Raw genomic sequence first — 17,044 nt, 5'->3', positions numbered from 1 at the left:
CAAGCTTTAAATGATACATTAAACAAGATGGACTTAATTGATATTTATAGGACATTCCACCCAAAAACAACAGAATACACATTTTTCTCAAGTGCTCATGGAACATTCTCCAGGATAGATCATATCTTGGGTCACAAATCAAGCCTTGGTAAATTTAAGAAAATTGAAATTGTATCAAGTATCTTTTCCGACCACAATGCTATGAGACTAGACATCAATTACAGGAAAAGATCTGTAAAAAATACAAACACATGGAGGCTAAACAATACACTACTCAATAATGAAGTGATCACTGAAGAAATCAAAGAGGAAATTAAGAAATACCTAGAAACAAATGACAATGGAGACACGACGACCCAAAACCTATGGGACGCAGCAAAAGCAGTTCTAAGGGGGAAGTTTATAGCAATACAATCCCACCTTAAGAAACAGGAAACATTTCGAGTAAACAACCTGATCCTGCACCTAAAGCAATTAGAGAAAGAAGAACAAAAAACCCCCAAAGTTAGCAGAAGGAAAGAAATCATAAAGATCAGATCAGAAATAAATGAAAAAGAAATGAAGGAAACGATAGCAAAGATCAACCAAACTAAAAGCTGGTTCTTTGAGAAGATAAACAAAATTGACAAACCATTAGCCAGACTCATCAAGAAAAGAAGGGAGAAGACTCAAATCAGTAGAATTAGAAATGAAAAAGGAGAAGTAACAACTGACACTGCAGAAATACAAAAGATCATGAGAGATTACTATAAGCAACTCTATGCCAATAAAATGGACAACCTGGAAGAAATGGACAAATTCTTAGAAATGCACAACCTACCAAGACTGACTCAGGAAGAAATAGAAAATATGAATAGACCAATCACAAGCACTGAAATTGAAACTGTGATTAAAAATCTTCCATCAAACAAAAGCCCAGGACCAGATGGCTTCACAGGCGAATTCTATCAAACATTTAGAGAAGAGCTAACACCCATCCTTCTCAAACTCTTCCAAACAATATCAGAGGAAGGAACACTCCCAAACTCATTCTACGAGGCCACCATCACCTTGATACCAAAACCAGGCAAGGATGTCACAAAGAAAGAAAACTACAGGCCAATATCACTGATGAACATAGATGCAAAAATCCTCAACAAAATACTAGCAAACAGAATCCAACAGCACATTAAAAGGATCATACACCATGATCAAGTGGGGTTTATTCCAGGAATGCAAGGATTCTTCAATATACGCAAATCAATCAATGTGATACACCATATTAACAAGTTGAAGGAGAAAAACCATATGATCATCTCAATAGATGCAGAGAAAGCTTTCGACAAAATTCAACACCCATTTATGATAAAAACCCTGCAGAAAGTAGGCATAGAGGGAACTTTCCTCAACATAATAAAGGCCATATATGACAAACCCACAGCCAACATTGTCCTCAATGGTGAAAAACTGAAACCATTTCCACTAAGATCAGGAACAAGACAAGGCTGCCCACTCTCACCACTCTTATTCAACATAGTTTTGGAAGTTTTAGCCACAGCAATCAGAGAAGAAAAGGAAATAAAAGGAATCCAAATTGGAAAAGAAGAAGTAAAGCTGTCACTGTTTGCAGATGACATGATACTATACATAGAGAATCCTAAAGATGCTACCGAAAAACTACTAGAGCTAATCAATGAATTTGGTAAAGTAGCAGGATACAAAATTAATGCACAGAAATCTCTGGCATTCCTGTACACTAATGATGAAAAATCTGAAAATGAAATCAAGAAAACACTCCCATTTACCATTGCAACAAAAAGAATAAAATATCTAGGAATAAACCTACCTAAGGAGACAAAAGACCTGTATGCAGAAAATTATAAGACACTGATGAAAGAAATTAAAGATGATATAAATAGATGGAGAGATATACCATGCTCCTGGATTGGAAGAATCAATATTGTGAAAATGACTCTACTACCCAAAGCAATCTACAGATTCAATGCAATTCCTATCAAACTACCACTGGCATTTTTCACAGAAGTAGAACAAAAAATTTCAAAATTTGTTTGGAAAAACAAAAGACCCCGAATAGCCAAAGCAATCTTGAGAACGAAAAACGGAGCTGGAGGAATCAGGCTCCCTGACTTCAGACTATACTACAAAGCTACAGTAATTAAGACAGTGTGGTACTGGCATAAAAACAGAAAGATAGATCAGTGGATCAGGATAGAAAGCCCAGAGATAAACCCACGCACATATGGCCAACTTATCTTTGATAAAGGAGGCAGGAATGTACAGTGGAGAAAGGACAGCCTCTTCAATAAGTGGTGCTGGGAAAACTGGACAGGGACATGTAAAAGTATGAGATTAGATCATTCCCTAACACCATACACAAAAATAAGCTCAAAATGGATTAAAGACCTAAATGTAAGGCCAGAAACTATCAAACTCTTAGAGGAAAACATAGGTAGAACACTCTATGACATAAATCACAGCAAGATCCTTTTGGACCCACCTCCTAGAGAAATGGAACTAAAAACAAAGATAAACAAATGGGACCTAATGAAACTTCAAAGCTTTTGCACAGCAAAGGAAACCATAAACAAGACCAAAAGACAACCCTCAGAATGGGAGAAAATATTTGCAAATGAAGCAACTGACAAAGGATTAATCTCCAAAATTTATAAACAGCTCATGCAGCTCAATAGCAAAAAAACAAACAACCCAATCCAAAAATGGGCAGAAGACTTAAATAGGCATTTCTCCAAAGAAGATATACAGACTGCCAACAAACACATGAAAGAATGCTCAACATCATTAATCATTAGAGAAATGCAAATCAAAACTACAATGAGATATCATCTCACACCAGTCAGAATGGCCATCATCAAGAAATCTAGAAACAATAAATGCTGGAGAGGGTGTGGAGAAAAGGGAACACTCTTGCACTGCTGGTGGGAATGTGAATTGGTACAGCCACTATGGAGAACAGTATGGAGGTTCCTTAAAAAACTAAAAATAGAACTACCATATGACCCAGCAATCCCACTACTAGGCATATACCCTGAGAAAACCATAATTCAAAAAGAGACATGTACCAAAATGTTCATTGCAGCTCTATTCACAATAGCCCGGAGCTGGAAACAACCTAAGTGTCCATCATCGGATGAATGGATAAAGAAGATGTGGCACATATATACAATGGAATATTACTCAGCCATAAAAAGGAACGAAACTGAGCTATTTGTAATGAGGTGGATAGACCTAGAGTCTGTCATACAGAGTGAAGTAAGTCAGAAAGAGAAAGACAAATACCGTATGCTAACACATATATATGGGATTTAAAAAAAAAAAAATGTCATGAAGAACCTAGGGGTAAAACGGGAATAAAGACACAGACCTACTTGAGAATGGACTTGAGGATATGGGGAAGGGGAAGGGTAAGCTGTGACAAAGGGAAAGAGAGGCATGGACATATATACACTACCAAACGTAAGGTAGATAGATAGTGGGAAGCAACCGCAGAGCACAGGGAGATCAGCTCGGTGCTTTGTGACCGCCTGGAGGGGTGGGATGGGGAGGGTGGGAGGGAGGGAGATGCATGAGGGAGGGGATGTGGGAACAGATGTATATGTATGACTGATTCACTTTGTTATAAAGCAGAAACTAATAAAAAAAATAAAAATTAAAAAAAAAAAAAAGTAAACAAATGTGTGCCTATCAGGTAGATGGAAGAGAGGATGAGAGAACACAAAGAGAAATACAGGTGCCTTTGAAAGCAGAAGGCAGGTCCCTCCCTTAGGTAGCTGGGAACTGGGGCTTTGGATAAACAGCCATCTCTTTCCTAAGGACCCTTCTCGTCCTGGGTCAGCAGGCCATCCAGGGCCTCCTGACACAGCACCCCTCCTCAAAAAGGCCACGGAAGCTACCAACTTCCAAAAGATGCATCCAGAGACCAGAGGACGCTGCAGAGTAGAAACCCTGTGCCAGACACATGCCTGGGCTCTGAAGGCAGCACCAGCCCCTCTAAACATCTCCTCAATACTCCAAGGACCACCCTTCCCAGGCACCAGGTTCTTTTTTACAGGGTACAGCAGTAATTCATCCATCAATAGTGCTCTTCATGTGTCACTATGAGATACACGAGTTAAACAGACCCCACACTCTGCCTGGGCTCTTCCTGGACCCGAAGGCTCACGCTCTGTCATCTGTCTCTGGTAAATCTTCCTGGCCCACCCATGGTTACAAAGACCAGTCCTGGAGGCCAGTGGCCTCTGGGCATCCTCCTTCATCGTAACCAAGCCCATCAGTCAGCCCTCCTTCTTCACGTGGACGGGTACAAAAACCCACTTCCCTGTTAATCTCTGAACACAAGACAATACCCACTTTCTTGGTTCCTCTCAGGATCCACTCATGGAGGAAGATGAAAACTCAAAGCAGGTTATCATGAGCAGGAAAAGACTGGGGTTTTAGATTTACTGTTCAAAACATTTCTTAAGCCTTAAATCCTTTCTGTTCATAGCAAACTGCAGCCACATGGATCAACTGGAAACTCACTGGGGTGGACATGAGGGGCTCAGGGCAGAGCAGCAGGTCTTTATGGGAACCGTTTCTCTCCCCACCCCTAACACATGCATGCTTTTCTGGGGTTGTTTTTGTCCGCTCTGCAAGATATGCAGGATCTTAGTTCCCCAACCAGGGATCAGACCCATGCCCCCTGCAGTGGAAGCACAGAGTCTTAATCACTGGACTGCCAGGGAAGTCCCCATGCATGCTTTTCTTTACTCCTCATAAGACACAGAGCATGGCATTTTTATATGTGAGGCAGTTGCATTTACTAAACTTTTCCTCAGGACCAAAACCAGATATAAGCTCTGGGTGGAGAATACCATGGTCTGAATATGTTTAGCATCTTTCATACCCCGTGGTCTCTTCTCAAGAGTTTTCACGTGACATTTGATGATCAGTTCCTGGAAGCTTCTTTCTTGGTTATTCCTCTTCTACAGAACTTCCCTGGAACTCACTAAATTGTTACACATTTCCTGGGCTAGGGAAAAACCCCCCAGAGAAAGGAGACATACAAACCAGAGGGAAGTAAAACAGAAAGTCAAGGTCACCAGGAAATCTTGCAGTCAGGTCGGGTTGCCAGAACCACCTATGACCGGGGAGCCAGGTAAACAGACAAAGAAGGAGAGCACCCCCGTACGCGCACATGCGCGCGCACACACACACACACACATCCAAGAGCCTGTGAAGTATTCCATTTCTTGAATGCTTATTAAGGTGTCCAGACATTTGAAATTTTAAATGATGTTAAAACAAACTTAAAAGGCCAAAGAACAAAGCTGCTTGCATTTCATTCTTCTTTAACGGGAAACATTTGTTCCTCTGGCTTTCTGAGGATAAACAGTATGTTTCCAATTTCAAACCATCACCCTCGGTATCAATAAACACAGTCTGGTGACCACTGGGAGCTCTCCTTTGAAGGTGCCAGCACATGGCCACCTTGCCCAAGAAAGGACTTCTTAATGCGGCAGAGTAAAGCTTGAAACCTGCAGAATCCCCAGGATTCCAGAGTGGAAGAAGCAATTAAGTATTAATATTAATCAATTAGTAAGGATTAGTTAAGTATCTGTATCCCAAGAGAAAGCAGACTTATCCCTACCTGGGGAGTAAGGCTGGCCTAAGGACCTCATGTGCCCAGAGTACTTCCTCTCTAGCCTGTCACCACCCTTAACAGTCCCACCATTAGAGCTGCTCACAAAAACACACTCTTGTGGCTAAAAGAGATATAAAACACCACCAGTTAATCACTTCTTCCAGGTAAAGCTTTATATCCGAAAGGTCCTTATCAAAAAGCTTATGTGAATGCATCGGCATTCAAGAACGGATGACACACTGACTGGGATACACTTCCCCTTGGAAAGCACATGATGGACCCATCTGTGAAGAGGAGGAACTGGGAAAGATTCAGAGCATGGATGCTGGGAAACCCTATTTCCTCATCCTCAAGGTTCAGTGACAAGTCTTCCAACCTCTCCTCCCATAAGAGATGGGTTTATCTAATTGTCAGGAGAACAAGAGTGGAATTGAAGCATTAGAGATGCACACTCACGGCCTCACTCCCTTCCTTTCTCAATGCTCGGGGGCTGTGAGCAGCACGTGGCTCTCCTGGCAGCAGCTAAATAAGGGCCTGCCCTGCGGCCCCAATGACGCCCCCTAGGGGAAGCCCAGCCAGGCTCAGGTGTTAGAGTCTCATTTTGGTTGGTCCAGCCCTGCCATCACCAGAGATGCTCTTTTGATCCCCATCTGGGGCCTGTCACCTATTTATCAATTGGTTCCAAATTCAGAGGTGAACAGGATTAAGACTGCTGGGGCTCTTGAATGCCAAGGATGCAGTCTCTGTGGGATGCAATTGGAAGGGCCCAAGCTCAGCTGGAAGGCAGTATGCGGATACTGAGTGTGAAGGAATAAGCGCAAAGCCACCTTCGTGATGTGGGAGCAGACACAGACACACACTTACCGATTCGTCTTTCCCCGCCTCCAGCAGAGCGTCTAAGCGGCTAGTCTGGCTCAGAGCCAGCTCAAAAGGCGATTTCTCAACCCAGCTGATGGCAGCGGCTATGGATTGTGCGGTCACAGGAACAGCACCTTCCTGCCATTTCACAGGCTCTTGAGAAACCCTGAAAGGGACCGCATGGGGCTGTCACTGGCAGTGGTCAATGTAGCTGTCAGCCCTCAGTCTCACAGCTACAAGCAGCAAGACACCTAATGTCACCAGAGCTGAGAGAAAGAAAACACATCTCCCAGCCCTCTCAAAGTTACCGAGAAAACAGGTGAGCTGTTTAAGGCAGGTTTCCAAAGCACTATGACCTTCCATAAGCTGTACTGACTTGGAAAAACAACGTTTACAGGATAATTTTAAAATCTCAAAAATTCGAACATTAACAATTGCATTAAAATTACTGAGGAACGTGCACAGGGAACTACGCTCAGTATCTTGTAATAACCTATAATGGAAAAGAATCTAAAAAGGAATATATATATATACATATATAAAACTGAATCACTTTGCTGTATACCTAAAACTAACACCACATTGTAAATCAACTATATTTCAATAAAAAATTTTTAATGTCAAAAAAATTATTGGGGAAAGTTATTTTCATAAATAGGAAGGTTTAGATGCAACTGTCTTCTGTGAATAGTTAAGTTTCTAAGGATTCACAGCATTAAGATTTACAAATCAGCAACAGTTTTGTTACTCCACAATTTTATTTCTAATTCTTTTATTACATTGTTTTCATTGTTCTGAAAGATTCCCATCAGTTACCTTTTTTGGATCAAAAATAGTATTGTTCTGTGTTCAGCAGAGCATAAGTTTTTAAATCCTGGGACATTTTGATTCAATCATTTAATTTGAGCTTAGAAATGTGATGGAATACCCCAAAAAAAACAAGGGCCACTTGAGTTTATCTCTGTGTTTATAATTAAATGAATTTTATGAATCACTTATGAATTTGTAACTATAAGAATTATGTGAATCCTGGACTAAATGAATCAGCCTGATTTGCCCCTCCTAGCCCACCTCCAGATACAGAGGCTGCCTTACCTCTGTGTGGCCCTTTGGGTAGAGAATCTGGCTCAGTGGCATCTATGCTACACATTTCCAAGGAAGCTAAAGCACTGTAGACTTAATCACTTAATTCCTTCAATAATATAACTGTGACAGAAATAGAAACCTGGGACAGAACACAATTAGGCAGCATCCTCAAAGGTGTCAGCTGTTTAGCTGAAAATATTTTACTTAAAAAAGAAAAACTCAATTAGATAGATGTCCCTCTCATCCAGATGTTTTCTGTCAGGGAAGTACAGCCACTGTTCCACATGAGAAGTCAGTGCTAAGGTCCAAATTCTCTTGAATCCAAGAATCTGTAAAAAATTGATTGTGAAAACTCTGAAATATGGGAAAGTCTATAAAGCCAGCCACCTGTTGTTCTGATTAAAGGGGGTCAACTTACAGGGGAAATCAACTTGAGCTGCAAACTCAATCTGAAAAGCAGTGAAATTTGTGACATTGGACTTCATTATTGAATCTAAAGTCTAAAACGTGTGAAGGAATTTTAATTTTAAGAATTTATATTCTTATATTTTGACCTTGCCATACCATACACTGAAGAAAACAATGTTTCAAAGTCTCTTCTAATTTGAAAACTAAGATGCCATATACAAAGCAGATAAAAGTTTTTAAGATTTACTCATTGTGGGTTTTCTGCTGGAATGATATATTCTAGGAAATTACAAGATTATAGCTCCTCCCTCCCCACAGATCTAACTGTGTTAGTTATGCTCCTTAACTCCAAATACATGAAAATTACTCATGAAGTTTCAGGGAAATACTCCTTTCCTATGGGAACTCACCATATGATACTGAACTTGGCTATGTGAGCCACCTGCTCCTGGAGGACCATGATTAGAGCATCTTGGCACAGATTAAGCTCCTCCTCCAGCATGCCGCCAAAATCCAGCACTATGGTGATGCACTGTTCCAAGATGACACCAAATATATGCCGGCTGTTGCTGGTGAGCCAGTCCATCTGCTGCTTGTAGCTCTCCACAGCTTGTGTTAAGTGTTCCACATACTGATAGATCAGTTCTGATTTGGCTGTCAACTTAATGAAAATAAAAGTAACAAAATAAAATAAAATTAATAAAAGCACACCAAATCAAGTCATTTGAACCACACTGCAGCCAGGAACAATAGGGCCCACTGAGTCATGGGCTATGCCATCAAGAACTGTACATTAATAACAGTTTCATAGATGATCCTTCAAACTCCACATAATTCAGGAGGAAGTCTTCCAATCTTTCAACTGAAAAACCCTTGGATAATTCCCCATAGAAGGAAACATGGTGATAAAATCTATTCAAAAATATAGCACTCTTTTTAAAAAAATGTGTTTCCAGATTGTGTTTAATCCTTCTAGTTACAGAATGATTTTTATCTGAAAGTGCTCAGGGGTACTTTAAGAAATTAGGTAGAAGAAAAGAGAGATTAGCAAAGGCAGAGGGGAAAAAAGTTCCTAAAGGAACTAGAAAAAGATGAACAAACAAAACACGCAGTTAGTAGAAAGAAGGAAATCATCAAGATCAGAGCAGAAATAAATGAAATAGAGACTAAAGAAGCAATGAAAATAACAATGAAACTAAGAGTTGGTTCTTTGAAAAGATAAACAAAACTGATAAACCTTTAGCCAGACTCATAGAGAAAAAAAAGAGAGTGCCCAAATCAATAAAACCAGTAATGAAAAAGAAAAACTTACAACCAACACTACAGAAATACAAAGGATCATAAGAGATTGCTATGAACAACTATACACCAATAAAATGAACAACCTAGAAAAAATGCACAAATCTCCCAGATGGAACCAGGAAGAAATAGAAAATATGAACAGGCCAATTATCAGTAATGAAATTGAATCAGTAATAAAAAAAAAACCCAACAAATCCCCCAAAACAAAAGTGTAGAACCAGATGGCTTCACAGGTGAATTCTACCAAACATTTAGAGAAGAGTTAACACCTATCCTTCTCAAACTATTCCACAAAAATTGCAAAGGAAAGAATACTTCCAAACTCATTCTACCAGGCCAGCATCACCCTGATACCAAAACCAGATTATCACAAAAAGAGAAAATTACAGGCTTATCACTGATTAACATAGATGCAAAAATCTTCAACAAAATATTAGCAAACCAAATCCAAAAATACATTAAAAGGATCATATATCATGATCAAGTGGGATTTATCCCAGAGATGCAAGGATGGTTCAGCACCTGCAAATCAATAAATGCGATACACCACTTTAACAAACTGAAGAATAAAAATAATATGATCATCTCAATGGATGCAGAAAAAGTTTTTGACAAAACTTAACATCCATTTATGATAAAAAAAAAAAAACTCTACACAAAGTGGATATAGAGGGAACATACCTCGACAAAATAAAGGCCATATATGATAAACCTATAGCTAACAGCATACTTGATGGTGAAAAGCTGAAAACATTTCCTCTAAGATCAGGAACAAGACCAGGATGCCTGCTCTTGCCACTTTAATTCAACATAGTATTGTAAGTCTTAGCCAGAGCAATCCAACAAAAAAGAAAAAGGAATTCAAATTGGAAAGGAAGAAGTAAAACTGTCACTATTTGCAAATGACATGATACTATACATAGAAAATCCTAAAGACACCACCAAAAAACTACCAGAGTTCATCAATGAATTCAGGATACAAAATTAGTATACAGAAATTTGTTGTAGTTCTATACACTAACAATGAACTACCAGAAAGAGAAATTAAGAAAACAATCCCATTTACTATCACATCAAAAAGAATAAAATACCTAGGAATAAATCTAAGGAGGTAAAAGACCTGTACTCAGAAAACTATTAAGACACTAATGAAAGAAATTAAAGATGACACAAACAGATAGAAAGATATACTGTGTTCATGGATTGGAAGAATTAATATTGTTAAAATGACCATACTACCCAAGGCAACCTATATATTTAACGCCAGCCTTATCAAAATACCAATGGCATTTTTCACAGAACTAGAACAAATAATTTTAAAATTTGTATGAAAACACAAAAGACCGCGAATAGCCAAAGCAATCTTTAGAAAGAAGAACAGAGCTGGAGGTATCATGTTCCCTGACTTCAGACTATACTACAAAGCCAGCAATCAAAACAGTATGGTACTGGCACAAAAACAGACACATAGATCAACGACACAGAACATACAGCCCATAAATAAACCCATGCATTTATGGTCAATTAATTTATGCAAAAGAGGCAAGAATATACAATTGGGAAAAGACACTCTCTTCAATAAGTGGTGCTGGGAAAACTAGACAGCTACTTGTAAAAGAATAAAATTAGAATATTTTCTCACACCGCATACAAAAATAACCTCAAAATGAATTAAAGACCTAAATGTAATACTGGAAACCATAAAACTCCTAGGGAAAACATAGGCAGAACACTCTGACATAAATCACAGCAATATCTTTTTGAATCTGTCTCCTAAGGCAAAGGAAACAAAAGCAAAAGTGAACAAATGGGACCTAATTAAACTGAAAAGCTTTTGCACAACATATGAAACCACTGGCAAAATGAAAAGATAACCTTCTGAATGGGAGAAAATATTTGCAAATGATATGACTGATAAGGGATTAATATCCAAAATATAGAGGCATACAAATTAATATCAAAAAAACAAACAACTCACTCTCCGCCCGGGGTCGCCGCAGCCTCCGCCGCTTTCAGGCCTAGCAGCCTGAAGAAAAAAAAAACAAACAGAAAAAGATAAAAAAAGAAAAAAAAAAACGGAAACGCTCTTAAGTCTTTAAAAAAAAAGAAAGAAAGCAAAAGAGTGAATCCTCCTCAGAGAACCCGCGGGTAAGTCACTTTGGCACGCTTCCGGCCTGCCCTACGCTGCAGCCGCCGCCGCCCGCGGTCCGGTGGTGAGCCGCTCGCGCGCTCGCGTCCGCGCACTTCCGCACGCCGCCCGGCCGTGCCGCGTGGCAGCCCCGTGCCCGCCGCACCCGCCCCCCGCGCGCCAGCCTCCGCTCTGCACGTGTCCGCGCTGCCCTTTGCCTGCCTGGCGTGGGTGGCGCCTGCGCGCTCGGGCAGCCCGGGGGCTTGCCGAGTCGGCACCGACAAATATTTGGTTTCCTATTTCCCCGGGCTGCCGTAATCTTAAACCGCCGGGAGCCTGAGGCCTATATTTATAGAGAAACGCACGTTCCGGAGGCCACCGTGGGCACCACAGGGTTGCCTCTGGAAGAAGTTTTGTAATTTGGAGGACAGTCCCCGTTTTAATTTTTTTTTCATTTTTTGAAATTGGGAGCTGCCAGACCAGGACAGCTGAAAACTGCAGACTCCCAGGGAGGGCCATATTGTTCTTGAGGGCCTTTTGTCTGCGGTTTGGCAGTCTCCGGCCCGCGGAGCCGACTCCAGCTTCTCTGAGCTTCACTGGCCCCTGTGAGCCGCGGCACGGGCCACGGCTCCGAGCGGAAACCCCCTTTGTCCTGTGTGGTCCCTCTAAGAAGTTCTCCTGGCGGGACTCAGGGTGGTGGGGAGATGAACGCTGCAGCCAGCAGCTACCCCATGGCCTCCCTGTACGTGGGTGACCTGCACTCAGACGTCACCGAGGCCGTGCTAAACGAAAAGTTCAGTCCTTCGGGGCCTGTGCTGTCCATCTGGGTCTGCCGCGATATGATCACCTGCTGCTCCCTGGGTTATGCGTATGTCAACTTCCGGCAGCCGGCTGACGCTGAGCGGGCTTTCGATACCATGAACTTTGATGTGATTAAGAGAAAGCCAATCCGGGGCTTCCCTAGTGGCGCAGTGGTTGAGAGTCCACCTGCCGATGCAGGAGGTACGGGTTCGTGCCCTAGTCTGGCAAGATCCCACATGCTGCGGAGCGGCTGGGCCCGTGAGCCACGGCCGCTGAGCCTGCGCGTCCGGAGCCTGTGCTCTGCAATGGGAGAGGCCACAACAGTGAGAGGCCCGCGTACCGCAAAAAAAAAAAAAAAAAAAAAGCCAATCCGTAACATGTGGTCTCAGAGGGATCTCCTTGAGAAAGAGGGATCTCTTTGAGAAAATCTGGCGTGGGAAACATCTTCATCAAAAACCTGGACAAATCTATAGATAACAAGGCACTTTATGATACTTTTTCTGCTTTTGGAAACATTCTGTCCTGCAAGGTGGTGTGTGATGAGAACGGCTCTAAGGGTTACGTCTTTGTCCACTTCGAGACCCAGGAGGCTGCCGACAAGGCCATCGAGAAGATGAACTGCATGCTCCTCAATGACCACAAAGTGTTTGTGGGCAGATTCAAGTCTCGAAAAGAGCGAGAAGCTGAGCTTGGAGCCAAAGCCAAGGAATTCACCAATGTTTATATCAAAAACTCTGGGGAAGAGGTGGATGATGAGAGTCTGAAAGAGCTATTCAGCCAGTTTGGTAAGTGTCAAGGTGACGAGAGATCCCAGTGGGAAATCCAAAGGCTTTGGCTTTGTGAGTTACGAAAAGCACGAGGATTCCAATAAGGCCGTGGAAGAGATGAATGGAAAAGAAATCAGTGGGAAAGTCATTTTCTTTGGCCATGCACAGAAGAAAGTGGAACAGCAGGCCGAGTTAAAGCGAAAATTTTTTTTTATTAGTTTCTGCTTTATAACAAAGTGAATCAGTCATACATATACATCTGTTCCCACATCCCTTCCCTCATGCATCTCCCTCCCTCCCACCCTCCCCATCCCACCCCTCCAGGCGGTCACAAAGCACCGAGCTGATCTCCCTGTGCTCTGCGGCTGCTTCCCACTATCTATCTACCTTACGTTTGGTAGTGTATATATGTCCATGCCTCTCTTTCGCTTTGTCACAAAAGCGAAAATTTGAACAGCTGAAACAGGAGGGAATTAGTCACTATCAGGGGGTGAATCTCTACATTAAGAACTTGGATGACACCATTGATGATGAGAAGTTAAGGAATGAGTTTTCTCCTTTTGGATCAATCACCAGTGCTAAGGTAATGCTGGAGGATGGGAGAAGCAAAGGGTTTGGCTTTGTCTGCTTCTCATCCCCTGAAGAGGCAACCAAAGCAGTCACAGAGATGAACGGACGCATCATGGGCTCCAAGCCACTGTATGTCGCCCTGGCCCAGAGAAAGGAAGAGAGAAAGGCTCACCTGACCTACCAGTATATGCATCAGGAAGAGAGAAAGGCTCACCTGACCAACCAGTATATGCATTGGGTGGTTGGGATAAGAGCGCTCCCTGCCAATGCCATCTTAAATCACTTCCAGCCTGCAGCTGGGGGCTACTTTGTGCCAGCAGTTCCACAGGCTCAGGGAAGACCTCCGTATAACCTAACCAATTAGCACAGATGAGGCCTAATCCACGCTGGCAGCAAGGTGGGAGACCTCAAGGCTTCCAAGGAATGCCAAGTGCTATATGCCAGTCTGGGCGTCATCCAGCTCTTTGCCATCTGGCTCCAGCTGGTAATGCTCCAGCCTCTCACAGCCTCCCTACTACCACTCAGAGTCGGGTCTGAGTGCTCAGACCGCTTGGCTATGGACTTTGGTGGGGCTGGTGCCGCCCAGCAAGGGCTGACTGACAGCTGCCAGTCTGGAGGTGTTTCCGCAGCTGGGCAGAACCTAGCACCTCGTGCTGCTGTTGCTGCTGCTGCTGCTCGGGCTGTTGCACCTTACAGATATGCCTCCAGTGTCCACAGCCCTCACCCTGCCAACTGGCCCCTGCAGGCACCCCAGCCTGCACCCCATGTGCAGGGGCAGGAGCCTCTGACTGCCTCCATGCTGGCCGCAGCACCGCCCCCCCAGGAACAGAAGCAGATGTTGGGTGAACGTTTGTTCCTGCTCATCCAGACGATGCACTCAAACCTGGCCGGGAAGATTACGGGGATGCTGCTGGAGATTAACAACTCGGAGCTGCTGCACATGCTGGAGTCCCCGAGTCTCTCCGCTCCAAGGTGGATGAAGCTGTGGCGGTCCTACAGGCTCATCATGCCAAGAAAGAAGGTGCCCAGAAGGTGGGCGCTGTTGCTGCTGCTACCTCTTAGACAAGGACAAACCGATTCAAAAGCCAAATAACCCCTCATGGAATTCAGCTCAAGGTTTGAAGATGCCCTAGCTTGTCCTATGGACCTCAACACCAAGAACCACAAATTGCAAATTTAATAAGTCATTTTGTATCAAAAGGTCAATTCTGAAGCGCCTAGAATTTTTCAATTGAAAGATTATATTCTCTGGGTTCTGATATGGCACAGACAGTGTTAACTTTTTTTTTTCTATTGCGAGTTTTGATTTTTTCCCCCCAGAAATTGATTTTATTTGATGTACCCAAGTCTTAAGTTTCTCAATAAAGAAAAAAATCTCCATAAAAAAATTGAAAAAATGGGCAGAAGATCTAAATAGATATTTTCCCAAAGAAGACATACAGATGGTCAACAGGCACATGAAAAGACACTCAACGTCACTAATCATCAGAGAAATGCAAATCAAAACCACAATGAGATATCAGCTCACACCTGTCAGAATGGCTATCATCAAAAAGACGACAAATAACAAATGCTCAGGAAATGGAGAAAACGGAACCCTCCTACACTGTTGGTGGGAATGTAATTGGTGCAGCCCCTATGAAAAACAGTATGGAAGTTCTTCAAAAAACTAAAAATAGAACTGGCATATAATCCAGCAATTCTCCTGGGTATATATACAAAGAAAATGAAAATACTAATTCGTAGGTATACATGCAGCCCAGTGTTCATAGCAGCATTATTTACAGTAGCCAGATAATGGAAGATATGGAAGCAACGTAAGTATCCATCAACATATGAACGGATAAAGGAGATGTGATATATATATATATACATATATCACACAATAGAATAGAATATTACTCAGATAGAATTTTACTCAGCCATAAATACAATATTACTCAGCCATAAAAAATAATGAAATCTTGCCATTTGCAACAACATGGATGGATCTGGAGGATATTATGCTCAGTGAAATAAGTCAGACAGAGAAAGACAAATATTATGGAATCTGAAAAATAAAACGAATGAATATAACAAAAAATGCATCTGTATTATATTTGCATCTGGCGTTGAATTGTATCATTTCATAAATGACATCAAATTTGTATTCAACCTAGAGATTATCATACTAAGTGAAGTCAGACAAGAAAGACAAATATCATATGATATCACTTATATGTGGAATTTTAAAAAATGATACAAATGGACTTATTTACAGAATGGAAACAGACTCAACAGACTTTGAGAACAAACTTATGGTAACCAAAGGGGAAAGGTGGCGGGGGGGAGGATAAATCAGAAGTTTGGGATTAACATATACACACTACTATATATAAAATCAACAAGGACCTACTGTATAACACAGAGAACTCTACTCAATAATCTGTAATAACATATGGGAAAAGAATCTGAAAAAGAATGGATATGTGTATATGTATAACTAAATCACTTTGTACACCTGAAACTAACACAACAATGTCAATAAACAATGTACTCTAATAAAAAATAAAAATTAAATTTAAAAAATTTGTATTCAACAAATCTAGATAAAATTCAGACACTCCAGAGAAAACTGGGTTGGGCTGGGGGAGAAATTAGGTAGAAGAAAAGAGAGATCAGCAAAGGCAGATGAAAAAAAAAGTCTCACTGAAACATCTGCCTAAGCATAATATGCCAAAAATATTTCTGAAAATGCTTCTAAACATACCAGCACATCTGCCTGGCTTCCTCTAAGGGATGCCACCCCACTACCCAGCCTCCCGCTCACAGCCTTTGTCCTATGTCCTCTTGTCTCTCAGGCCAAGCTCCCCTGTACCTGGATCACTTGATCACCCAGAGCTGCCACCAACACTCTAGGGGCTGCCCCTGAAAGGTGACTTACAAATAAAGCATCGTTCACACAGGTCAAGCAAAATCGTGCAAGGCCTTTTAGGGTGTAGGGAGGCAGGAGACAGACAAAAGGAATAAGAAAAAAGTGTACCCTATGCTGTGAAGAATCAGACGTTAAAAGATCTGGTACTTAAAAAAAAAAACAGGGCTTCCCTGGTGGCGCAGTGGTTGAGGGTCTGCCTGCCGATGCAGGGGACACGGGTTCGTGCCCCGGTCGGGGAGGATCCCACATGCCGCGGAGCGGCTGGGCCCGTGAGCTGTGGCCGCTGGGCCTGCGCGTCCGGAGCCTGTGCTCCGCAACTGGAGAGGCCGCAGCAGTGAGAGGCCCGCGTACTGCAAAAAAAAAAAAAAAAAAAAAAAACAACTCTAACAATCTTCACAACACCCCCAAACACCTAAATGGTTAAGGAAAATGTGTCTTTGGAACACACCATGTAATTCTACGGTTTCATGCTGGCCCCTCTGCCTTCAACTCCTTTCGTTCTCATCCCAGCCCCCTCCCCAAACCCCCGTGTCAGCAGAATTCCTAACTCCCTCGCCAGAGTTCACGGC

General features: G+C 42.2%; 1 protein-coding gene and 1 pseudogene across 2 annotated transcripts in view; one reads left to right on the top strand and one right to left on the bottom strand.

The window, feature by feature from the left end:
* Positions 1–17,044, bottom strand: part of VWA3B (von Willebrand factor A domain containing 3B) — a gene marked incomplete at both ends in the record, with an annotated part of 217,727 nt that overhangs the window by 188,540 nt on the left and 12,143 nt on the right. Inside the window, 3 exon segments of the mRNA XM_079721376.1 lie at positions 6,506–6,665; positions 8,404–8,654; positions 11,274–11,321. Coding sequence (XP_079577502.1) covers positions 6,506–6,665; positions 8,404–8,654; positions 11,274–11,321 — 459 coding nt within the window.
* LOC307064697 (polyadenylate-binding protein 4-like) lies at positions 12,128–14,623 on the top strand (annotated as a pseudogene). The gene is made up of 3 exons: positions 12,128–12,386; positions 12,629–13,204; positions 13,449–14,623. The product of its transcript is annotated as a polyadenylate-binding protein 4-like (transcript).

This window comes from Hyperoodon ampullatus, assembly GCF_949752795.1.
Source record: "Hyperoodon ampullatus genome assembly, chromosome: 15".
Taxonomy (NCBI): domain Eukaryota; kingdom Metazoa; phylum Chordata; class Mammalia; order Artiodactyla; family Ziphiidae; genus Hyperoodon; species Hyperoodon ampullatus.
This window is presented reverse-complemented; position numbering and strand designations above follow the sequence as displayed.